The sequence below is a fragment of the Adiantum capillus-veneris genome, chromosome 4 (assembly GCF_014529385.1).
Source record: "Adiantum capillus-veneris isolate H3 chromosome 4, ASM1452938v2, whole genome shotgun sequence".
In the NCBI taxonomy this organism is placed as follows: Eukaryota; Viridiplantae; Streptophyta; class Polypodiopsida; order Polypodiales; family Pteridaceae; genus Adiantum; species Adiantum capillus-veneris.
In genome coordinates, this window is record NC_140934.1 from 147,617,708 (window position 1) to 147,643,745 (window position 26,038).

General features: G+C 45.9%; 1 protein-coding gene across 1 annotated transcript in view; it reads right to left on the reverse strand.

Moving 5' to 3' along the window:
* Positions 1–26,038, reverse strand: part of PHT4;5 (phosphate transporter 4;5) — a 101,505-nt gene that overhangs the window by 35,467 nt on the left and 40,000 nt on the right. The window contains exon 8 of the mRNA XM_086511249.1: positions 14,411–14,526. Within this exon, the coding sequence (XP_086367375.1) occupies positions 14,411–14,526 (116 nt within the window). The remainder of the gene's footprint in view (positions 1–14,410; positions 14,527–26,038) is intronic.

Below are 26,038 nucleotides of genomic sequence, written 5' to 3' on the forward strand. Positions count from 1 at the left end.
ACTAGGTACTAACATATGCTCCCAAACACCACACACACCAATATGTAGAGATATTTGCCTCTCTCTTCTCTTAGTCTCACCCGCATGTACCTAGCATGCTCATCCTTGCGGGCTATATGTATCAATGGCTACAGCTCCTCCCTAAATAAAACTGCCACTCCTCTTGAGCCTCGTCCTCTTGCTTCGATCGAGTCTCCTCCTCCAAGTAGTCTCCCATCTGTATCTGCTCACATGTGGCATGGACTGCCCAAGAGCTTGATGTGTTTTAGAGTAGAAGATGATGTCCCTTCCAGTGAAACTATCCTCAAAGGCACCTACATCAAGGCGTAGAGATCCATTACAATTCCAGGTGGCAACTTTGAGAGTGGTCCCATAGGTCTCGCACCGTCATGCGGAGCGCCTCTCCATAATAACCACTCGTCCATCCCTGTAGAAGGCCACTTTCCCTTTCTCTCGAGGTGTCCTTATTTCAACATAACTTCTTTCATATGGGCAAGTTGTGAGAGTGTGAGGTCATCCCCAAGAAATATCCCCGTTTTCTTTAGTGTCGGACGCCCCTTCAAGAAGTCCTTCGCTTCTATGGAGGGGAAACACATGATTAATGCTCTTTCCTTTGAAGTCTCCCCACTTCCTTCTCTCTTCTTCCCCCCTCTCCATGCCTTTGTGTGAGTAGCCTCACCACCCATCATGAAGAGAAGTTCCTTGACTTCCTCTTCCACATCATCCTAGTCTTTTAGATCGGTTACTCGTACATGCAAAGCTCTAGTCTTCCTCCTCTACTCTTCTTCTAATGTCATATTGATGATTGTAGGAGTGGGGATATATGTTGTTTCTTTCTCATTCCCTTTCTTGGCGACTTCTATCCATTTCTCGACCTCATCCACCTTCTTCTATGTCTTCGTGATCACATCCACCCACGAGGATGTCTTTGCCACATTCTGCTTCTCTTCCTGCTTGATCATCTGTATTTGCTCCTTGATAACTTTGAACTCCTCTATCATCGAGGGCTGGATTTCTCCTTCAAGTCCACCGCTTTCTCTATCCGCAAGCTCTCGTTTGAGGATTCAAACCTCCGCTTTAAGTGCTTGAGAGTCCGCCTTGAGTGCTTGTATATCTGCGTGTAAGTCCTCTTTCTCCTTTTTCCATTGCTTGCCTTCAGTGAAAAGTAGTTGGAGAAGGCTAGCCTTCTCCTTCCACCATCCTTCCATCTCCGTTTTCCACTCCTTCATGTCCTTTTCCATCTACGTTATCCGTTTGTTCGTGACCATGAAAGTTGACTTCGTGACCGCTGGGGAAGACTTGCAAGTTGGTGTGGTTTCCATTCCTGACCCTGCTCTTGCTACATATGCTTGCTCTGGTGGATTGCTACCTGTGTCTGATGATCCATGCTTCTCCTTGCCTTGCGTACCCTTTTGGTTGCCTCCTGCATGACTTGCTTCAACTCCTTTACGCGAATTTTTTTTTTCCACTTTCGCTTACTACATATTAAAACTTAGGGGTTAATTAAATCGCAAAGTCCCAAGCGTGGCACAACAGTACGTAGCCTATTCTGCGCATGTGTGTGAGAGAGAGAGAGAGAGAGAGAGAGAGAGAGAGAGAGAGAGAGAGAGAGAGAGAGAGAGAGAGAGAGAGAGAGAGAGAGAGAGAGAAATGAAATGTTGTATTAACGTCTTCAAAAGGCCAGAGTGACCTATGAGACCAAACTGATACAAAAGTGGTGAATCTGTTACAATGTCTGAAAAGTGTCAAAGTGTGAAAATAAATGCGAAAAACTAAATACAGACAAACTTCTTAGGACCATTCTAGGTGTCTGGCTAGAATGCTTCTAATCCTTTGTTGTAGTCTCCTCCGGTGAAGTGTGCTTCTGCATCTCGGTCGTGGTCGTCTCGATTTCCTAAGCTTGATCGCCCTGTCAATGAGGGTGCCTTTGGTATGAATGTGGGTACTCCTTTGTGCTCGTGCTGGCCTCTTGCTTCTCCTTCCATTCCTGCTTCTCTCGATCCGAAGAAATCTGTGATCTGCCTCTGAGGCTGTAGTGCTCTTTGTCTTCTCATTAGATTATCCCTGTGCCGATGTAGTTCCAGTAGGTACAAGCCTAAGCATCTTTGATCTTGGTATTGCATGACTCTATCTAGAGGTCGAAAGCCTTCTTTAAATAGGCAATGGAAACGCCCACGTATCTCATAGTATACAGTGCAATGGCATATGTAGTGTAATTCTGTCTCCGGCTCCATTCCGCATAACTTGCAAATTCTGCTCTCAGGTGGGATTCCCCTAAATCTGCCAAATTCAATTTCCAGCTGGTGTGAGGATGTACGAATCTGACCAATAGCACACCTCAAACCATGAGACAGGTGGGTATCCATGTCGCTCGGGCGAATCACAAATCCATTTTGAGATAGCTGTAGGAAGGTTTCTTTGTAGTCGGCCATCTTCGTGTCATCAATCTCCTCCATGGTCAGTAGTCTGACCGGGCGTCGTGCATGTCGAGCCACAGTGATCCAAATCCTCTGATGTAGCCTCCGCCGATGTTGTGTAGTCCTCCGCAGTCATCGTGGGCGTCAGGATCTCCCCAGCTTAGTCGCTCGGTCGATCAGCTGGTGTGAGACGACGAGCTCTGCTGTGGTAGTAACTCCTCCGAGTGTCCAGTGGCAGCTCTAAAGAAATCTGTGATCTGTCTCTGAGACTGGCTAGCCTCTCCTCTCATCAGGCTCTCTCTGTGTCTGCGTAGCTCGAGCAAAAACAAACCCAAGCATCTCTGATCCTCATACTGCATGACTCTGGAGAATGGTCCAAAGCCCTCTCTGAACAAGCAATGGAAGTGGCCATCTGCTGTAATCTGCGCATCAATCTAGCTCTAGGTACTGTGTCAAATGCTTTGCGGAAATCCACAAAGCTACAATAGATCCGTCTCCCACGCGATCTACCCTCCTCAATGATGGCTATGAGTGTCAAGATATGGTCAAGAGAAGAAAAACCCCTCCTGAACCCTGCCTGCCGGGCTGCACGTATCTCCTCCCTCTCTGCCCATCTACTCAGCTGCTCAAGAATAGATGCGTACAACCGTGCCAATGTGTGTCCAATCATGATAGTGCGATAATCCCCACGCTCCATAGGGTCTCCCGACTTGAAGATAGGTACAATAGTAGATAGGCTCCAAGTATCAGGCAAAGCCCTCACACATGGCACGATTAAACATCACTGCTAGAAGCTCTGCTAGTAGATCTCTGGCATGTGTGAAATGCTCAGCCACTAAACCATCATGATCGTATGCTCTCCCAGTCCTCATCCTTTCAATGGCCTTCCTCACCATCTCCGCGGTGAAAAAAGCACATGTGTGTGGGCATGGATCGGGAGGGTCAGGAAGGGGGGGCTGCTCAGGAACTGTGTACAGAGATGATGCATACTGGCCCCAGTCCTCTGTAGAAGTGATGGCGGAGGGGGGGTGAGAGTGCTCCTGAAAGAGCCGCCATGCCTCACATGAGTCCTGACTCAAGAATAGCTGATATAGATCCTGCTCTAGCCGAGCCAAAAATGCCCTCTTCTTCCGCCGCACTAGGCGTCGGAAGTCAATCTGTGATTGTCTATGAGTGATGTCCCCCAAAAGCACCTCCCTTTGAAGTCTAGCTCTAGTGTCCCGGCATTCCTCATCATACCAACTGTTCTGGGGCATGCTCCCCGAACGGCGTCTCTGCTCAGGTGGGTATGTGGGTATACCTCTGCTGCTGCATCATGTAGTGTCTGTGTCAATGTAGTAGTAAGCTCCTCCAGAGGTCGCCCTGGCTCCTCTGTGCATAGGCGTCTGTAGATCCCATCTATGTATACAGAGTCTGTCTCCCGCGTGAAGGTGTAGCGAGTAGGGGCTGCTGTCCGTAGCCTGTGTGCTACACTAAACTGAAAAGAGATGGTCATTGACACAAGAGCATTATCCACTGCCACACCAACAGGTCTGGGTCCAACCGTGAGATCCTGGATACTAGAGATGAGGCTCGGCTGTGCCATGACATAATCCACCGTGCTAGCTCCATGTCTGTGTGGAAAGCATGTAAAACACCCTGAAGCAGGAAATCTCTGTAGGCCATTCAAGATGGCCAAGACATGTGCAGTCCCCATGTCTATCAAGTGTCGTCCATACTCAGTGTGTTCTCCATCTTGTGATAGTCTGGATAGGCCTGTCTCTGCAGCATCCAGCTCTCTCAGCATCTCCTCTGAAGTATCATAAAATACTGTCTGATGATGGGCAGTCCTAGCATTGAAATCCCCTAGAATGATGATGTCACCATCTTTAGAGAACTCCCATATGTCATCATCCAAACTAGAGAAAGGGGACTGTCCTCTGGGTGGTGCATACACTGACGTGCTCGGGGAAAAGTAGCAAATAGCAATGTAAAGATATCTGTCTATCTCTGCTCTCAGTCTCACCCACATGTACCTAGCTTGCTCATCTCTGCGGGCTATATGTATCAATGGCTGCAACTCCTCCCTGAATAACACTGCCACTCCTCCTGATCCCCGCTCTCTGTGCTCTGATCGTGTCTCCTGTCTATAGGCAGTCTCCCATCTATATCCACTAATGTGAGGCATGGACTACCCAGGGGCCTGATGTGTCTCAGAGTAGAAGACGATGTCTCTTCCCCTGAAACTATTCCCAAAAGCGCCCACATCAAGTCGCATAGATCCATTACAATTCCACGTTTACTTTGAGTGTGGTCCCATGGGTCTCGCACCGTCATGTGGAGTGCCGCTCTACAATCACAACCTGGCCATCTCTGTAGAAGGCCGTCTTTCCCTTCTCCCTTGCCGCTTGAATCTCTGATATTACCTCTCTCATATGCGCAAGCTGTGTGAGACTGAGGTCATCTCCAAGGAATATGCCCGTTTTCTTTAGTGTAGGACGCTTCTTCAAGAAGTCCTTCTTTGCCTCCATGGATGGGAAACGGATGATTAAAGCTTTCCCTTTTGAAGTCTCCCCATTGCCTTGTGTCTTCTTCCCCACCCTCCATGTCTTTGTATCAGTTGCCTCACTACCCATCATGTGGAGAAGTTCTTCAACTTCCCCTTCCACATCATCTCGGTCTTTTAGACCGGTTACTCTTATATGCAAAGCTCTAGTTTTCCTTCGCTGTTCTTCCTCTAGAGTCATGTTGATGATTGTAGGAGTGGAGACAGATGTGGTTTCTTTCCCTTTGCCTTTCTTAGCGACTTCTATCCACTTCTCGGCCTCATCCGCCTTCTTTTGCGTCTGCGTGATCACATCCATCCACGAAGACGTCTTTACCATCTTTTGTTTCTCCTCCTCTTTGATCATCCGTACTTGCTCTTTGATGACCTTGATTTCCTCTACTACCGAAGGCTCGAATTCCCCCTCCTCTGGTCCACTGCTCGCTCTATCCGCAAGTTCTCGCTTGAGAGCTGAGACCTCTTCTTTGAGTGCTTTGGATTCCGCCTTTAAGTGCTTGTAGCTCTGCGTGCAGGTCCTCTTTCTCTTTCTTCCATTGCGCGCCTTCATTGAGAAACATTTGAAGAAGGTTGGCCTTCTCTTTCCACCATCCCTCCATATCTGCTTTCCAGTCTTTCATCTCCCTCTCCATTTGTGTAATCCGCTTGTTTGTAAGCACAAAAGTTGCATCTGGAACCGAGAAGTCATTTGTCCAGAGGGAGCATGTCATGTTGCTCGTATACCCTGTCTCTGCCCATCTGCTCAGTTTTGCTGCTCAAGAATTAATGCGTATAACCATGCTAATGTGTGACCGATCATAATAGTACAATAGTTCCCAGGCTCCATAGGGTCTCTTGCCTTTAGGATCGGCACGATAGTAGACAAACTCCAAGTCTCAAGTAGGCCATCACACATAGCACGGTTCAACATCATAGCTAGAAGTTCTGCAAGCATATCTCTGGCATGAATAAAATGCGCGGCCACTAATCCCTCATGATCATAAGCTCTCCCATGCTTCATCCTGTCAATGGCTTTCTTTACCATCTACGCTGTAAAGAAGACATGCATGTGGGCATGGTTGTGGTGGACCTGGTAGAAGTGGCTGCCCCGACACTGCATATAGGGATGCTGCATATCGGCCCCACACCTGTCACATGACACATCCCAACCCTATGTGTCCGTGGACAAGCTACACCATAGCAGGGTTCCCGTCAGTTTAGTCAGTTTAGATTAGCGGTGATCTGGTTCTTTTGTGAGTCTATTTGTAGACCGTGCATGCCCAGTCACTTAGCATAGATGCATATCCTCCGGTTGCACACAGCATGATCATCAATATTCCCTTCAGTATCCATCAGATTCAGTCAGGGGAATTTTCCAATGCATTTAGCCTATTTTCCTATTTTTGGTTATTTTCACTTATTATTTTTAAGTGACAAAAGTAGGTAGGGCAATTTTGCTAAATTAATATATAAGCAAACCCAAGTTAGCACTTTCTGGCAGAAGAGGCAGCAAGAGCTTCCCGCTCAACAGGCAACTTCTCAGCAGTACCCCCCCTCAGCACTTAGCCCTCGCCATCCCCATCTTTGGCGTTTTTCACAGCATCAACATCGCCATTGAAGTTCCCCCTTCTGGCATTAGTTCCCCAGCAGATCAGCCCCTTCCTTGGCCTTTTTCCCGCGACAGACTTAGCCCAGCTATTAGCGTTTTCACTAATGCTAGGCAGTCAGAAGATCACAGCGTTTTGCCTCAGGTTTCCAGCCTATAAAACGCAGCATTACTTGCAGATCCTCAGCATTTTTGGGAGCATATAGCCCAGCGTTTTTGAAAAGGAAAAAGCCTGCAGTAACCAGCATTTTTTCAGCCTTCATCATCAGCAGAAAACGCAGCTAAAACAGGTACAACAGTCAGCGTTTTTGACCTCAGCTTGACCCCCGTCAGACCCATCATTTTCAACCCTTAAAGACAGCCATAAACAGTCATTTTCAGCCCTAGAATCAACCATGAAAATCAGCAGTTAGAAGACCACAGATTTCAGCCATCAAGTCGTCGTCGTCACCACCGTCGCCGTCATCGGTATAGTCCAAGTTGCATCAATCCATTGCATTCGCATTGTACACCTTTGTGCAATCAAAGTAGACCACTCTCGCCGACGAGAGTGGGGCCTTCGGAGGAGGGTTTTACAACCTCTCGGGTGTCGTATCTCTTCTCTCTCCTTCTCTCAGTCTCATTCACTTGCACGCACAATATCAACATTGGTATCAGAGCTTTGGAAGTGTTTTGCATTACTCAAGGAAAGACCACAAGAATTTTTTTTGCTTGTGCGGTCGCACGAACCCAAGTTGACTTGAGCGTGGGGATTCCTAATCGTGTTTTGTTGAAGAGTGACAGGAATCCCAAGAAAGAAGGGCTTGTCCAGCCTCCCCTTGTGTCTCTTTTCACTCATTGAGAGCGGACCGTGCACTTAGCGGCGGCCGGCCAATCGACGTGAGGTGGAAAAAAGCAACCTTGGTGTGAGCGCAAGGCCGCCAAGGGGTGAGCCCGCAGAAAAGGGTAGATCTCGGGTGAAGAGAAGATCCTACTCAACGCGATTTGCAAGCGAAAGAAAACCTCAAGAATCCCAAGAACCCAAGACCCTCAAGACTCAAGAACCTCAAGAACCCAAGATTCTCACGAATCAAGGACCACAAGACCCAAGTTCCTTGCGAGCTTAAGACCCCAAGATCATAGTGCATGGTCGTCACCCGAAGCGGAATGGATACTTCGCATACAGGTGATGAGCATGAGAGAGGCGACGAAGACTCGTCCCCACCCGGAGATGATTTCTTTAACCCTCCCCCTTCGCCATCTACGCCACCAAGTGCACCAAACCCTATGGAGGAAATGGTCAAGCAGATGATGGCCATGATGGATAGACAAGAAGCAAGTCGCCTTGCTCAGGACCGTGAGCGCCTTGCTCATGAACGTGAGTGCGATGAAAGAAACGCAAGACTTGCCGCACAACAAGAAGAAAATCGACTTGCTCTCGAACGCGAGCGCGATGAACGAAATGAATGAAAAGTAGAAAAGGACGCCGAGCGTGAAGCTGAAAGGGAGCTTCGCAATCAAGAGTTTATTTCCCACATCCTAGCCTCGAAGACCGAACCACCCAAAGATCGTGGGAGTTCGTCAAGTGGCGTAAGCCACGACGCGGATTCCAACCATCCAGTCACATAAAAGTTGACTTTCAGTAAGTATGACGGTAAGATGGATGCTACAGTTATTCATTCTTGATTGCATCAATTTAATGCTTATTTTGCGACAACTAAGAAGACAAGAAATAGCAAAGTTTTGACGGCAGCTATGTACCTTGCCCGTGATGCCATCAATTGGTACCACGCATCGCAAGAGGCACAGCTAGCAGCGCACCTAGAGGAAGCCAACGATTTCACACCTCTCTTTTAGTTGGGCTGATTTCCAAGACAAGCTCAAGGCGCGGTTTATGCCACCTCAGTACCTTGCACCATTGAAGGACGTTGGTGCGCTCTCAAGCAAAATGGTATGCCGGTTATGTCTTTTTCTAATCGTGTTTTGCAGCTAGGTACCCAACTACGCATGTCGGATGATGAGCGCAGAGAGGCTTTTCTCTTTGCATTGGACGAGTATATCAAGTACGATGTCGAGGTATTCGATCCAATCGATCTCAACAAGGCGGTAGCCATTGCTCTCGCACAGGAGATGAAGCACAACAAAGGAAAGCCTAAGGAGACCAAGACTTCCACAGGTACCTCGCAGACTTCTCAGAACCCTCAGATTGGTAAGAACGGTAAGAATGGTAAGAATGATAACTCTTCTAACCAATCTTCCAACAGTCTCTCATCAAAGAATTCTTCCAATGAATGTAAGGGTAAGGCTAACACAACTGCTAAACCTAAGCTTACTCCAGATGAAAAGGTAGCACAAGGAATTGTAGGAGGATACATCACGTCGGAAGAACAAAGCACTTAGAATAAGGAAGGTCGTTGTTTTCATTGTCACATTAAGGGTCACATAAAACGAACATGTCTTAAGCTTGAATCGAATGAATCTAAAGAACCCACAGCACCCACTACATCTGTCAATGCAATGAATGATAACACGGGTGTGCCCAAAGTTTCTCAGGACCCTCCCATTGATGATTCTATCATTAAATGTTATGGTCGTACATCGGAGCACCACTTTGTCATATTGTTTGACCCAGGTAGTATGCATGATGTGATCAGTCCCTCTCTTGTGGAGAGAGCCCGCCTCGAAGTTAGTCCGAGATCTCCTATCGAGGTCTCTGGCTTTCGTCCCGGTATGGACGCTCTCATCACGGAGGAGTGCCTTGATGTGTTGTTTGCAATTCAACAGATTGCCTTCACTAGAAGATTTGTTGTTTCTCCTCTCTCAGGATGTGATATGATTTTAGGCATGAGATAGTTTCGTGAACTGAACCCTCTTGTTGATTGGGAGGCTAACACTTTAACTCTCAATGCCAAAAGTGATTCTCCTACTGTCTTTCATGGAGTGGACACTGCTCCTTCTCCATCTCTCATTGCTAATATGCAGGACAAGATTGGAAGGATTCAGGAGGAGGAGACTCTCAGTCTCTTTGTCTCCACAGCATGACACACAGAATTTGCATGATTATGAGAAGCATGATGATTTGAAGAATAAGGATTTGCATAATGATTTGGATGATAAACACAAGCATGATGAATTGCATGAACAAGATGTGATTGTTTACCAGGATGATGTGTTAGTTGATGCTTTTTCTAGCGAAGCTAACCTCGTTGTAGATTCGATCAATCACCGAGAATCGATCTTGGCTTTCGAATCGAGGTCCACAAATCCTCCACAAGAAGATTCGATAGATCCCGAAGAAGCGATCTTGGCTCTCGAGCCTTGGTCCAAAGAACCCTCACAAGAAGTATTATGTGTTCGCATGATTGATACACACGCATTGTTCGAGTGTTTCATTCGTGAAGGTTTCCTGTATTTTAGTCAGTATCCTTATGTGATCCCTTTTCCTAGGCATGACATATTGCATGTTGAGCACGTTTCTCTCATGGATGAGCACGAATGTATGCGGATTGTTCATGAAAAGCTGAAAAGTTTGTATGTCAGGAAGTCACATTCCATGTCTCTTCCTTGCCATGACACAGTTTCCAGAAGAGCACATGATAGTATGAGCACGAAGCATGGGCATTTCCATTGTGATTTGCCACAGTTGATTGATTTCGATCAAACAGAAAAGATTCGACCTCATTGTTTGCATGTGTTTGATGAACGGGTTGTCACTCCGTCTCTATGTTCATCGACATTGCATACACAGTCTTTAGAGAAGACAAGATTTTTTTCCTTCACTTTACATGGAATGGGTATGTTCATGGTTTTGTGTTGGAGATGGTTTCAGGAATTTTCAGCCATGGAGATTCTTGAAGACGAAAGAAGCACGACTCTAGACGAAGTTGAAGCATCAAAGGAGCCACAGAAGACTTTGAGTCGCTTTCGGCGCGGCCCAAAGAAGCAAGCGTTGCAAACCTTTATGAAGTTCAAGTACAGCACGACCCACACATCAGAGTGGGCCGGCGAAGAGTCCCTTCCAAGATTCCGGATGCTATTGGCGATCTCCCTCGACGCCATACAGTTCGGTACCAGTATCTCACTTTGAAAAGGAGGGGATGTCACGTGACACATCCCAACCCTATGTGTCCGTGGACAAGCTACACCATAGCAGGGTTCCCGTCAATTCAGTCAGTTTAGATTAGCAGTGATCTGGCACTTTTGTGAGTCTATTCGTAGACCGTGCATGCCCAGTCACTTAGCATAGATGCATATCCTCTGGTTGCACACAACATGATCATCAGTATTCCCTTCAGGATCCATCAGATTCAGTCAGGGGAATTTTCCAGTGCATTTAGCCTATTTTCCTATTTTTGGTTATTTTCACTTATTATTTTTAAGTGACTTTCCAACAAAAGTAGGTAGAGCAATTTTGCTAAGTTAATATATAAGCAAACCCAAGTTAGCACTTTCTGGCAGAAGAGGCAGCAGGAGCTTCCCGCTCAACAGGCAACTTCTCAGCAGTACCCCCCCTCAGCACTTAGCCCTCGCCATCCTCATCTTTGGCGTTTTTCACAGCATCAGCATCGCCATTGAAGTTCCCCCTTCTGGCATTAGTTCCCCAGCAGATCAGCCCCATCCTTGACGTTTCTCCCGCGACACACTCAACCCAACTATTAGCGTTTTCACTAACGCTAGGCAGTCAGCAGATCACAGCGTTTTGCCTCAGCTTTCCAGCCCATAAAACGCAGCATTACTTGCAGATCCTCAGCGTTTTTGGGAGCATATAGCCCAGCATTTTTGGCAAGGAAAAAGCCTGCAGTAACCAGCGTTTTTTCAGCCTTCATCATCAGCAGAAAACGCAGCTAAAACAGGTACAACAGTCAGCGTTTTTTACCTCAGCTTGACCCCCGTCAGACCCATCATTTTCAGCCCTTAAAGACAGCCATAAACAGTCATTTTCAGCCCTAGAATCAACCACGAAAATCAGCAGTTAGAAGACCACAGATTTCAGCCATCAAGTCGTCGTCGTCACCACCGTCGTCATCATCGGCATACTCCAAGTTGCATCAGTCCATTGCATTCGCATTGTACACCTTTGTGCAATCAAAGTAGACCACTCTCACCGACGAGAGTGGGGCCTTCGGAGGAGGGTTTTACAACCTCTCGGGTGTCGTATCTCTTCTCTCTCCTTCTCTCAGTCTCATTCACTTGCATGCACAATATCCACTCACTTTGTTCGTGATCATAGCACTCTACAAGACGGAAGGCTCTCTCCTTCTCTAAGAACTAAAAGGAACCTTGAGCAATAAAGATCACTAATCTTGAGAAAATACAACATTCATTCCGCTGCACCTAACAACACCTCCGGAGAAGTAATAGCTAGAGCGGAAGAGGATTCATGAGAAAGCCGCAAAGCCTCAGCCGAACCCCGACTCAAAAATAGTTGGTATAGCTCCTACTCAAGGCTAGCCAGAAAGGCCCTTTTCTTCCAACATACTAAACTCTGGAAGGCAATACACGACTGTCTATGAATGATGACTCCCAGAGAAACCTCTCTCTAAAGTCGGGCTCTCAAATCTCTGCACTCCTCATTATACCAACTGCTCTAGGGCATGGTCATAGAACGGCGTCTCTGCTCGGGCTGTGTATGTGGATAAGCCTCCCTTGCTGCATCCCGTAGAGTCTCTGTCAGCATATGGGTGAGCTCCTCCAAAGGTCGCCCTGAATCCTCTGTGCAAAGGCATCTATAAATCCCATCCATGTACGTCTCCGAAGCGAAAATATATCTTGTAGGACCACCTGCTCGTGTCCTCTGGGCTGTGGTAAACTGGAAGGAGATGTCCAGTGTCAAAAGGGCATGGTCCACTGCTACCCCAATGGGCCGGGTTCCAACTATGAAGTCCTTAATATGGGAAAGAGATCTCGGCATGGCCATATTATAATCCATTGTGCTAGCCCCGTGACGATGTGGGAAACAAGTAAAGTGGGCGGCTGCTGGGAATCTCTGTAAGCCATTAAGTAGGGCTAACCCATGTGTTGTGCCCGTATCTAGCAAGTATCTCCCATAATCTGTACATTTTGTATCTTGTGAGCGTCTGTCCAGCCCCATGTCTACGGTGTCCAGCTCCCTCAACATCTCCTCCGGGGTATTATAGAAGACTCTGTCTGATGGTTGCCCATTCCGGCATTGAAGTCCCCGAGGAGAATGATGTCCCCATCCCTAGAGAACTCCCATATGTCATCATCAAGCACAGAGAAAGGAGACTCTCCTCTAGGTGACGCATAGGTTCATGTACTTGGAGCAAAGTAGCATATGGCAATTTAGAGAAATCTGTCTGTGTCAGCCTTCAATCTCACCCACATGTACTGGGCATGATTGTCTCTCCGAACAATATGTACAAGCGATTGCAAAGCTTCCCTGTAGAGAACTACTACCCAACCCCCCTTGATCCTCTACTCCCATGCTCAGATCTCGCATCTACTGGATGAGCTGGGCCTGGTGAGTCACTGAATAGAAAACAATATTTCTGTCTCTAAAGCTGTCCTCAACGGCAACCACATCAAGCTTGAGAGACCCATTGTAGTTCCACATTGCTATTTTAAGTTTGGTCCCATAGGTCTCCAACCGTCATGTGGAGCGTCGCTCCATAATAACCACCTTCCCTTCTCTATAGAAGGCTATTTTTCCTTTCTCCCTCGCCGCCCTAATCTCTGGCATAACTTCCTACAAGTAGGAAAGCTGTGATAGAGAGAGATTACAAACATGATATGTATAGGGGAGTCAACCATGATATGCAAACGGCTAGCTAGCTACATCCGGTATCAAACTAGGGGTATAGTATGGCATGCATATGTGGCTAGAAAGTGAAGAGACTCCTCAGTATAGCAGCAGGGTCTAAAAAGGCCCATTATCTCCCGTTGTTTGGTCTGCTCATGTCATAGTCAAATCTCCCAAATGGCCCTATGATGTACTCGCTGGGCTTGCCATCGATAGTTGTGACTCTCTTTCTCTAATTGCATGGAGGGAGCCAATATAGTTGCAAGTGTATGTGTCAAGGGAGCTCTCATAATATGGGTTTTAAGGGGGGGAGAAGTCAATGCCTAGAACAAGGCCTCAGCACCATAGGCGCCGCTTTCATCTCTACTGGACACAGTTGTACCAAATCACATTAGATGAGTATAGAAACAGGCACATGTGAGAGTGTAGAGGTAGAGGATCAAATCTGGGAACTGAAGATAAGGATGCATTGCATAGTACAATATAATATCCGAGGGAGAAACCACTGCTTCATTCGGGAGGATTTTCATTCCCTGAGGCGGTGGGTCATGCAGTTTACAGACCAGAGATGTTTGAAGTTCTTTCTCTTGTATCTCTAGAGGTGCCGAGCAGCCACTCTGCTGGACAGGAGACCCTGCCAGCTATGCCCATCCGGCCAGAGTACAGTTACCGACTTCTTTATTGTCAACAGGGCTAAGTATGATTATAGTTTCTAACAAGCTTCACTGCCGGGATGCATGATCGGGGGACTTCAAGCATCTTGGCCTTCACTTTCAAGATGCTTGAAGTCACGCTCCAAAGAGCATTACCCCAAATAGAAACACCATTCATATGTGAGAGGAGAGAGAAGTTTCTCTCAATAGAGCACTGGACATTCAGACGGTGAGCCACATCCACCTAGGAGGAGATTTGGACAGCCTCATTAAAGATGAATCGACTCTAGCATTGAGTGCCATAGGAGGCTGATGTGCCAAGGCATCTCATCCGCACACAGCTACATCCTCTAAAATAAATAGGTTAACAAGCATATTAAGCACTTAGAAAATATTACTAGCTCTTTATACCTAATACCTTTTAAGTGTTAAACACATTGACAAACTTTCGTACATCCCATGGAAAGTACACACCTGAAATAAGTAGGTAACCATGCCAAAATGCAATAATGACCCCAATTTCCACAAAAGTGTGTGTATATCATAGCCCATACTGATGAGCTTCTGAAAAAGGCTCTCCATGGTATTTTCTGCATGAGTTCAACATTTCAATGTTTAGACTAGACAGCTCACTCCAGAATGGAATGTATTTTATCTTCGGCAACACAATAGTACACCTGAAAATGAACACAATAATATAAAAATCTAAGCTAGGGCGACCCATCAAGTTTTCTTGCCCAAGCTGATGAGATAGAATTGGCTAATTGATACGATAAACACCTCAAATTCACTGACAGTAATATGACACATTACATACCAACAGATTGTAGGATGCTTTCATTCATCAAGCTGCAACTGGAGCTAGGACAAAATTGCAATCCCTAACATTATGATTGTGAACCCTTTTAATTTCCAAAATTTTTAGGGTAAATGCATCTTTGTAGATAGACTCACTGACGAATTTCTACCATGAAATATACCCTTACACTCTTGCCTTGAGGCCAGTCGTCCTTGACTCTGCAATCTCTTCTACTGACAATGCACCCACTTCTGTCTCTCCTCAATTCATGCAAGCTATGTGGCAATGGTGAAACGATCAACAAAATCTTGTATTCTATCAAAAACTCGGCATGAAGCATTGATTGTGGCCAAACTGGTGTTATGGCTGGTTGATATTTCCCTAGATCGAGAATGCAAGAAACTTCACTTGCTATATTCAACAGCCTTGAAAAAGACAATAACTGCTTGATCATGAAGATTGCCTCCAATAAAACTTAACAGTATTTGCAAAGGTCTTTGTACGAGGTCATCATCACTTGGACAATCGAGAATAAAAGTGCATGGAAAAAAAGTCGGTCCCATATGCTTCTAACTTTCAGAAGGCCTGTGACAATGTTGACTAGACTTTCTCGGGTGATACACTACTAAGATTATGTTTTCTCATGAGTAGATTCGTACGGTGTCTTCCCCACACAGGAGGCAGGTTGAGTAAAACTGTCCACTTGGAGAAATCACCAAGCCAAGGACACCCTCTTGCTTTCTCATTTTTTCTTTTTGATTCCTAACATTGATCATAATTTGAGTGACGGTACAAAAAATACTTACTTTGGAGGTAGATCTCACCAATGGGACACAACTCAAAAAAACTTTTCAAGGAAAATATCAAACACAGTGTCTGAGTAAAGAAGGAGAAGACAGAGAGTCAGTGCCATGGATTCATGTAAACACTCACACATGATTCGTAGGAGAGTCAGTCTGATGGAGTCAAATATACACTCACACATGAGTCACCGGTTTTCAACATTCTCCTGTTTATTCTTGCATAGCGGCACGACATTGTGTGAGAAATATAGGCATCTTAAAAAGTCTCAATAAGAATTTTTTTGTTGCCTCTTGGATGCAATCTAGGGTTGTCCTAGTCCATCTCATGTTTGTTTGAAACCTCTCTATAACATGCATACAAGACTTTGGAAAGAAATCCTAGGGATTGCAAATGAAAGTGACTTATGAGTTGTCTTGATCTTTCTCAAGCAAACAACTCTATGGGAATATACTGCTCTTCAAAATTGGCTTGTTTATGGAGGATGTACATGCACATGCTATGAAGCATTCGAAGCATCCCACCACAAAGTGGTGATTTGGGTTTTTCCATGTACGATAGAGATGTCCTCAAGGAATGCAGCAGCCATATCCACTGATGGATATATATGGCTGGTGGACAACGGGCAAGCAAGCGCAACCATGCATCCAATAAGGATGCTTCACAGAAGTGTTTTGGAGACATGACATGCTCCCATGGAATTCAAGCTAAACCAAGTAGTTACCTGATTTTTTGACAGCATGAATCATGTTAGTTGTGTGAAAACTCTCAGACCCTTTTGGGACCACAGCAAGAGGGGCAATAAAAACAAAATCATGAAGAATATGATTAGCTGTGCAGCTATTAACCTGATATGTAATGGCTATGCTTGAGCTTCCAATAAACAAACTTGTCCCCAACATGACCTGAAATTAATTCAAGTAATTTCTTCTTGGAAAGATTAACACCGATAGAATAGCCCACATGACGTACAATACTGCCTCTTGGTACTCCACAACCTTGCCAACTAGGCTGTTGAAAATCTTTCTCTCTGCACCTAATAAGAGACGCCTTTGGTTTGGCTCGCTGCTCGCTACCCGTTCGCCTTCGCTTCCTGCTCGCCATCGCTGTCCCCCTCCTGCCCACCTGCGTGCTGCCCCGGCTCTGCGCAGCACTGCCCAGCTAGCTGCCGCAGCCCTCGCGAGCTTTCCCTCCATCCTTGCCCGTCGCCAGCCTCCCCACTCCCCCTCATTCGCTGCCAGCTGCCCCCACACTCACTGCCTGCCCGCCTTGAGGCCCGCAGCTAAGGACCCTGCAGCTGAGGACCCCCCCCCCCCCCCCCCCCCCCCCCCGTTTTGCTTGACGGGTTCGCTCACCTGTGCTCACTCGCTTTTGCTACGTTCTCTCCAGCAGGGCTTGGTCTCACCTTCTTTCCTTCCACATTCCCGTGTAGCAGCAGACACAGATGGAGGATTCTGCCCTGCCATAGAGGGACTCGACAGAAGCCCCTCGCCCGACCCCGCGGAACCCACCATCCGATTTTCTCTTTCACCGACACAGCAAGCGAGTTTAGAGGTAGACATGGCACACCTTCAAGCCACCTCTGTTATCTGCAAGATTCTCGACACTAGACCTAGCAGAGGAGAGGTGCGTGATCTCCTCCAGGCCCGCCTTTTAGCAGAGGTGGGCAAGATCCTCGACGTTCAGCTTCTCGAACGTGGCTACTACCAGATAAAGTTTGAGACTCCCCAGATGGCATCCAAGGTCATTGCGATGAGCCCCTTGGCCATCCGAGCACTTCGAGCTCATTTTCGACAATGGCGCCATGGTTTTGACCCAGCTACCGACGTTCTTGTCAAGGAGGCAGACCTTCCGCTCCTATCCAGGATTGGCTCAGAGATTGAGACTATCACAAAGTGATGACGTGGCGGACAACAAAAACCCTAATTTCTGCCAGAAACCCTAAGAAAACCTGCAAATCCTAATTTCTGCCACAAACCCTAATTTCTGAAAATCGCGGAGGTCTTTTTTTTTTTGTGTTGGGATATTTTTGAACGACGCAAATCTCAGCTTTTGGCCAGAAAAGCATAATTGCTTTCTATTGCTCTCATTGAGAGAGAGAGAGAGAGAGAGAGAGAGAGAGAGAGAGAGAGAGAGAGAGAGAGAGAGAGAGAATTTGCTTTTGCTTTTAGAAACTCTCTGTGAGAGAGGGAAAAGAGCTTTTGCTTTCAGGGCTTTTGATTTTGAAGCTTTTGGGGCTCTGCTTTTGGGCATCCCTTGTAACCTTTTTATAAGTGGTGAGGGCTTCACTTCTCAGAGCATCTGGACGCAGAGTCTGAGAGTGAAACCCTAACAGCTCTCTTGTACTTTGATGATTGATTAATACAAAAAGAAATACCGAAAGGGGCGCCAGTCTTTGGGGCCAATATCTCTAGGCACGGAAATCCGCTGGGCCAGTGCAAATCTATTGTGATCTGTGAATTGTTTGAAGTGGTTATTTGATGCTGTCGTGATTGATTCTTGACTTGGAGTGTCCAAGTCTGTTACAGTGGTATCAGAGCACGGCCGATTTCTCTTCTACGGGAAATCCGATCCCCAATTTTTTTTTCCGCGGCACCTATGGCTTCAGGCAATGATCAGTTGACTCTCTCTGCATTTGGAGATGCGGGCAGGGATCACAACAAAGATTCCGGCACGGAGTATGGCCCGCCTAGGCCTACTCAAGCGGAGCAGCAAAAGATAGAGAGTCGTCAATTGATTGGCGATGCAACAAAGATGATGCTCAATTTTGCCAAGGACCCGAAAATGGCAAAATATATGAACCAGACCTCTTTGGAAGAGGTACAGACGGAGTGGCAGAGAACCACAACACCACTCCCGAAACCCGCTCTCAAGAAACCTTCTGCCTCCAAGAAATATACGGAGAAAGAACTGGAGAACGTGGTTGATGCACGGATTGCTCAGCTTTTCGACGTGCGAAAGAAAGACAAAAAGCACGGCAAAAAGCAGAAGAAAGGCACTGACTTCCGGGATATTTGGGTCATCAGTCAACATCCGACAAGGCAAAGAAACCGAAGAAGCGTGTCAAGTTTGAAGGCTTACCCAGTTCTTCTTCTTCTTCTGACAGTTCTTCTAGCTCTTCAGACTCGAGCGAAGAAGACAAAGAAAGCAAAAAGCGAAGCAAGAAACAAAGCTTCGGAAAGGGCAAGAAAAAGGCAAAGAAGGCTACATCTCGCCCAGAGACTGACAGTTCTATTGAGGACTCGTCTACAGACAGCTCAGATTCCGATGACGGAAACTTTTATGCGAACAAGAAGAATTTTTTTTTACAAAGCTAACGAGTATGACTTTCTCGAAGATAAAAGCAAGAAAGTCCGAGAGTTTAAGGAAGGTAACCACTCGATCAAGTTTGATACTTTTTCAGGATACTCAGATACTTCTAAGGCTTTGTCTTTAATACAGCAATCGCTTTCGCAGGAGGACGCTATTCAGAGCACTCCAAGATTCGGAGAGCTGCCTCTTACTTTAAGAGGAATGCTCGTACTTGGTGGTCCACGCTTCTTTTAAACAAGACTGCGCCAGTTAAATGGCTGAAACTTAAGAAGCTTTTTTATTTCTTCTTGGTTGACGCAAGAATATGAACGAGATATACGAGCTGCTTGGAACCATCTTCGGATGACCAAGAAAGATACAATCAATGCTTATTGTGAAAGATTCTGGAGCTCTTTTCTACCCGCCTCTTCATTCAAGAAGATCTCATTCAGAGAACAGATTGAGCGGTTTACCTTCGGTCTACCTACAGAGATCCGAGATCACAGCTTGGAACAGAAGTCATCTTCTATTCAGGAGTTGATGAGTCATGCGAAGCGGGGCTTTGCCATTCACTCTGGCAGTCTGACCTACCCCACAGATGAGGCCATGACACAACGAGCCGAACAGACTTCTGGGAATGAAAGTAGAAAGAAAAAGAGCAACCCAGAGAAAAAGGATGCACGACCCAAGCTTACTCCTGAGGAGAGAGCTCGCTTCATCAGAGAGGGGAAGTGCTTTGGATGCGGGGAACATGGACATATCTCCGCGAAGTGCCCTAAAAAGGCACAGAAAGAACAGAATGATAAAGATGACCACAGGCCTGAGAGTTCGAGAGCAACTTAGGAACGTGGTAGAAAAGGCAGATAGAAAAACAGAACTGGTACCACATGGCGTGGAACCTGCACCGAATCTAATGAATGAAAGTACAAACTTTGCCGCTTTTGGGACAAAGTGAAAGATCAAGAAGCTCTTTTGAAGGAGCCAAGGCCAACTTCTTTTCACTTGGAATTGGCGGCTCGATTTGGAAATTACGCCCGCGACAGACTGACGCCACAGGCGAAGGTAGTTCGACTGGCACCCGGATGGGATGTTGCCATTACACCGAGCATTGGCAAACATCGTTTGCAATGACAGGGGTGTTTAGGGCACGCAAGTGACGTTCTACTCAGGATCCCTTGGTACCACAAGAACTACGCCGTGGTTGACTACCGGGCCGAGAAAGCGACTTTGATAAATGAAGGGCTTAGAGATTGTACTTGATGAACTTCAATTTCTTACTCATTCTTTTGGGAGAGAACTGAACGATGGATAAAGGTTGAATATGTTTTGACCTGATCAAAAGAACGCCAAGATTTTTCTCCACACTCATGCCGATTGCTTTTCAGAGGACCTGAAGATCAAACCATTGATCTGATACCTGGAAGCACGCCACCGAATCGGCCAGTGAAAGACCTCTTGGAAAAGGGTCTTGTCCAGCCTAGTACTTCACCGTATTGCTCTCCAGTGTTGTTGGTTTTGAAGAAAGACGGATCTTGGAGAATGTGCATCCATTATAGCGCTCTCAACAAAATCACCATCAAGAACAGATTTCCGATTCATAGGATCGATGATATACTCAACAGGTTACACGGATCCTCGTGCTTTAGCAGGATTGACTTAAAGAGTGGATATCATCAACTCAGGATAGCGCCAGGAGATGTCTACAAGACAGCTTTTCGGACGACTTTTGGGTTATTTGAGTTTTTGGTGATGCCTTTTGGCTTAACCAATGCTCCTGCGACATTTAACAGGATGATGGACAGGATTTTTTGAGAGCACAGGCTATTTGTTGACACTTTCTTTGCCAACATCATTGTTTTCTCCAAGAATGAGACAGAACACAGAGATCATCTGCTTCAAGTCTTTCAGGCATTACGAGATCACACGTTAGTGATTAATGCAAAGAAAAGTGAATTTTTCCTACCAGAGATACACTTCTTGGGACACATTGTGTCAGCACAGCAGGAGTGCAAATGGACCCGGCCAAGATAGAGACTATCCGTGATTGGCCCGATTTGAGGAATGTCCATGAAGTTAGAAGCTTCTTGGGACTGTGTTCGTACTACAGGCGGTTCATGTGAAATTTTGCAGAGGTTGCTTCCCCTTTGCATATCTTGACATAGAACGGAGTACCTTTCTTCTGGGGATCCACAGAGGTGACTGCCTTTCAGACCTTGAAAGAGAAATTGACTACAGGACCTGTTTTGACTTTGCCGGACTTGCAGAAGTCATTTGAAGTAAATTGTGATGCTTGTGGTCGTAGTCTAGGTGCGGTCTTGATGCAAGAAGGCCATGCCATAGCTTATGAGAGCCGATTGTTCTCTAGGCCGGAGATGACAGATCAAATATATGAGAAAGAGATTTTGGCGGTTATCCATGCTCTTACTCAGTGGCGGCATTACCTACTCGGAGCGGGTTTTACTTTCTTTACAGACCATCAGAGTTTACGCTACTTCTTGTCACGAAAGCAGCTTTCGGAAAAGCAGATGCGGTGGGCGAACATCTTGTCACAGTTTCACTTCCAAATTGTCCACGTGCAAGGACAGAAGAATGTGGTGGCAGATGCTTTGTCTCGGAAGCTGTTGGTTCTGGCTATTTCCGCGATACATCATAGGAGCTTCGAGGATATGGTCGATCAGTATGCCACAGACACAAATTTTGCAGATATTTTCACACAGATACGCGATGGAGAGACAATAGCTGGATACTCCCTTCGGGAAGGCTACATGATGGAAAAAAAAACTATGTTGTGCGTTACACAACCGTTGAGGGCAAAGGTTATGACTAAATGCCACTGTCCACCTTTTACAGGTCACCGCGGCATTGCTACCACCATGAAGGGGGTAGAGAGATACTTCTTTTGGGCCAAGACTCAAAAAGGATGGGAAGAGTTTGTGCGCAGTTGCTTAGTATGCCAGAAGGTCAATTTTGACAGGCATAAGGCACAGGGATTGTTAAAGCCTTTACCCATACCCACCCACCCCTGGAAAAGTATTGAAATGTATTTCATTTTTGATCTCTTGAGAACACAGAATGATCGCGATGATTTTCCGATTACATGGCACGTCTGAGACGATTGTCTCCGACAGAGACCCCAGATTTATGAGTTTGTTTTGGAAGGCAATTTGGGAGAACATTGGCACGCAGTTGCAGTTCTCGTCATCGTTCCACTTGCAAACTCATGGGCAATTTGAGATTGCCAATTCAGTGATTTTAGATTTATTGAAGTCTTGTATCTTGGATCAGAAGACTCAATGGGAAAAGAACTTACCTTTGGTGAAATTTGCCTACAATAACACGATACACTCTTCGACGGGGAAGACGCCATGTGAGATTGTTGAAAGTGCTGCGAAGGTTCCATCCTTCCTGAGCACGAAAGATTAGATATTTGAAGCGGATGAATATTCGCGAGATTTGGATACGGCTTTTGCCAAGGTTCGCAAGACTTTGCAGGAGTCTCAAGAACAACAGAAAAAGGCAGCGGATCGCCATCGTCGCGACTTGAAACTGAAGGAGGATGATTGGGTGCTCTTACTTCTGAGAAGGCACGCCTAAGAAAGAAAAAGGGAAAGGAGAGGCTTTTTCCAAGGCTTAGTATGCGATACTACGGACCTTTCCACATAACTGAAAAGATAAATGATGTCTCCTTCTGATTGAAACTGCTAGATACTTGGAGGATTCACAATGCATTGCATGTGAGTCTCTTGAAACCTGTTAAGGGTGATGTGCCTGATGATGGGAGCCTGATGAGCAACCCGCAGTGGAAGAGAACGAGGAGACCCTTGTTCTTGAACAGATTTTGGCACATACGGATACGAAGAAAGGTAAAGTCCGAAGGCGGTTCTTGGTTAAGTTCAAGAACTTTCCTGCATTTGATGCGAAGTGGATGGAGGAGGAGGACCTAGCAGATACTCCTCGGATTGTGAAACTTTACCTTGATGTTTTGGTTTAGCATAGTCTACTCCAAACAGAACCCAAAAATTCAGCTTGGCCGAAGATCTGGTGCAGTGGGATGCACAAGAGGGGAGTTACTCCGCTCCTTTGTCAACAGATGCCTTGATTTTGATACTAAAGTCACTAATGTCTCTTTGAGCTTCAGGGATACTGAGAGATGATAGTATTCTGCTGGATGACTTTATGAAATGGAATTCCTGATTATGATACTGATTTGTTCTTGACTTCTTGTGAGTGCAGGAACTGATAAACAAAATGACTGCAGCATTTTGGTCTACTTGATCTCGAATAGACATGGTTGCAATAGGGGTTAGTCAATCGGACATCGATGAGGTCCCGATTGGACCTAGATGTGATTGCTAGCTACATTGCCGATAAATCATGGTCTAAGATCCGAATGAATGTTGAATGTCATGTGATGTCCTGTGATGTCGTGCGATGTGACTGTCGATTTGGTACATGTGCTAGATGTGTGTCCCTAGTACGTAGGTACTAACAGTCAGTGTCTGCTAAGACGGTTTATGGCTTTTGTCGGTTTTGCAGGCGTAATCGCGGTCGATTACAATGCTTTCAAGAGGGGGGTATGTCACAAAGTGATGATGTGGCGGACAGCAGAAACCCTAAAAAAACCTGCAAACCCTAATTTCCGCCACAAACCCTAATTTCTGGAAATCGCGGATTTTTTAATTTTTTTTTGGTTGGGATATTTTTGAGCGACACAAATTTCAGCTTTTGGCCAGAAAAGCATAATTGCTTTTTATTGCTCGCATTGAGAGAGAGAGAGAGAGAGAGAGAGAGAGAGAGAGAGAGAGAGAGAGAGAGAGAGAGAGAGAGAGAGAGAGAGAGAGAGAGATATGATGATGATGATGATGTATTTACGTCCTCAGGGGGCCAAAATGAGCCATGGGACCCAAAGTCTCATATATGAGACTCCCCCCTTCCCGTGTGAAGGAGGGGACGTGTCATGATTCTGTGGTGATTTTGTTTGTGAGTGTGGTGTGATGTTCTAGCACTTTGGCAAGATAGATGCCTAGTGCTACTGGAGAGGGATGTGTTCTTGAGAAAAGCTCCTCAAATGTAGTACATCCTTGAATAAGTTGGGGAAAGTCGACCCGAATGTGTGCATATGCTGGACATTCAAGGGTTACATGTGCCTCATTTTCCAATGAGTTCAAGTTGCATTGAGTGCATCTCCTCATGTTTGCATCAATATTCAGCCATCCTCCCGTTTCACTTTTGAGCATGTGTGATCTTGTCCGCATCAAGGTGATGGCCCGTCTCGCACGGTAAGACATGGGTGTCCTGATATGTATTTGGGTTTCCCCGGTCTTGTACTCTTCCCAGTATCTCGTGTTTATGTGCTTGCAATAGTATTCAAACTTGGACCTGTGCATTGCATTCTTCCATTTGCTGTGGAAGGCCTCAAGTAATTGTAGTTCAAAATTCAGCTCGTGCTCATGCTCGGTACCTGCCTCTACATGCATGTCCACATGTGCTCCCACATTCCATTTAGAGAACCATTTCCTGATGTCCTCAACAAGGCTAGAGGTGAGAAACTTGCTTTTGTGGTTCTTTTGCGGCTTACATCCTACCTCCCATGCTATGTGAGGCAAACGGTTATGAGGCATCAGCTTCACCTTCAAGAGATATCTATGCATTCTTTGCAAGGCAAGCATTTCCAATGGTCTTTGTCTAGTCTCCAATAGCATCACTGATTATGGTGTTGTGGTTTTTATCCCCATATGTCTACATAAGAACTTTTTCTGAATTTTCTCAATGTCATTCCATGTGCTGGCCGGAATACTTGGTCCCCATACCTCTACCCCATACAATAGCGTTTGGACCACACACGCATTGAAAGCCATGGACTTTATTTCCCACCTTCTCGTGACGCTTTGTTTGCACATGTTTTCAAACTCGTAATACCTTGCTTGTCCTGCTTCAATTCTTGTTTTTGCACATTGCCCCCATCTATGATTCGAGGGTATAATGATGCCCAAGTATTTAAAGCTGTCCACTGCTTGAATCTCTTGCCCATCATACATAAGGGCGGGCTGATCCTTTGATTTGTGTGTACAAATCGCCATACATTTTGTTTTCGTGACATTCACTGAAAGTCCTGTGGCTTCGCAAAAAGTATGTACCGCATCCAAAAGTTTTTTCAAGAGAGACATGCTATGCGCTAAAAGAACCACATCATCAGCATAAATGAGGAGTAGCAAAGTAATGAGACCTATGTTTGGTGCATCTCCATTATCTTGCGTCGTTTGGCAGATAAAGTCCTCAAGCTCATCTATGCATAGCCCAAATAATGTTGGGGACAGAGGGAATCCTTGTTTGACCCCTATTGTGCTAAAGAACTCTTTGGAGAAGCCTGTTTGCATTTTCAGTTTACATCGAACTGCATGGTATAGGCGTGCCACCGCAACCCTCAAGTGTATGGGAACCCCAATGGTCTCCATGCGGGACCATAATTCATGACGAGGTACCGTATCAAACGCTTTCTTAAAGTCCACAAAACAGCAGTACATAGTTTCCCTTTGAGTCGCGCCTCTTCCATCATAATCTGGATTGTAATCAAGTGATCTATGGTACTATGTTTTTCTCTAAAACCTGCTTGACCGAGAGCCCTCTTTCCACTATTTTCAGCCCATGTGCTAATATCCTTTTCATCAGGCTCCCAAAAAGTTTTGCCATGTAAGAGCCCACCATGATGGTGCGGTAATTCGTGAGTAGGTTACGGTCTCCGCCTTTAAACAAAGCTTTGACCCAATTCTCTTGCCAATCTTCAGGCATGCCTTGGTGGATAGCTTGATTCATCATGCAATGTATCCATTTCTTGGCTTCATTGCCCGACCATTTCAGCATTTCGGAGTTGAAGTGCAAAATGTCAGAGGCTTTCCCAGTGGCTAGTTTTTTCAAACCTCTCAAAGCCGCTGCAAAAGTTATAGGTTCCTTAGTGTCAACCTGAATTTCAACATTCATCATTATTTGAGCATCGGTGGGAGCATAGAGTATTTGTGCATATATATACATTTCATCCATGCTGAAATTTCCCATTATATCCTCCTTTTTTCCTTTCATGTTGCGCCATGCTTTCTTGGGCTCTTTCTTAAATCTGATCACCTCTTGCTCCTCCTTCAAAAGTTCATGCATCCTTCTCTTTTTCCTTTTCAGCATCTTGTATTCCTTGGCTGCACTTTCCCACTCCTTCGTCG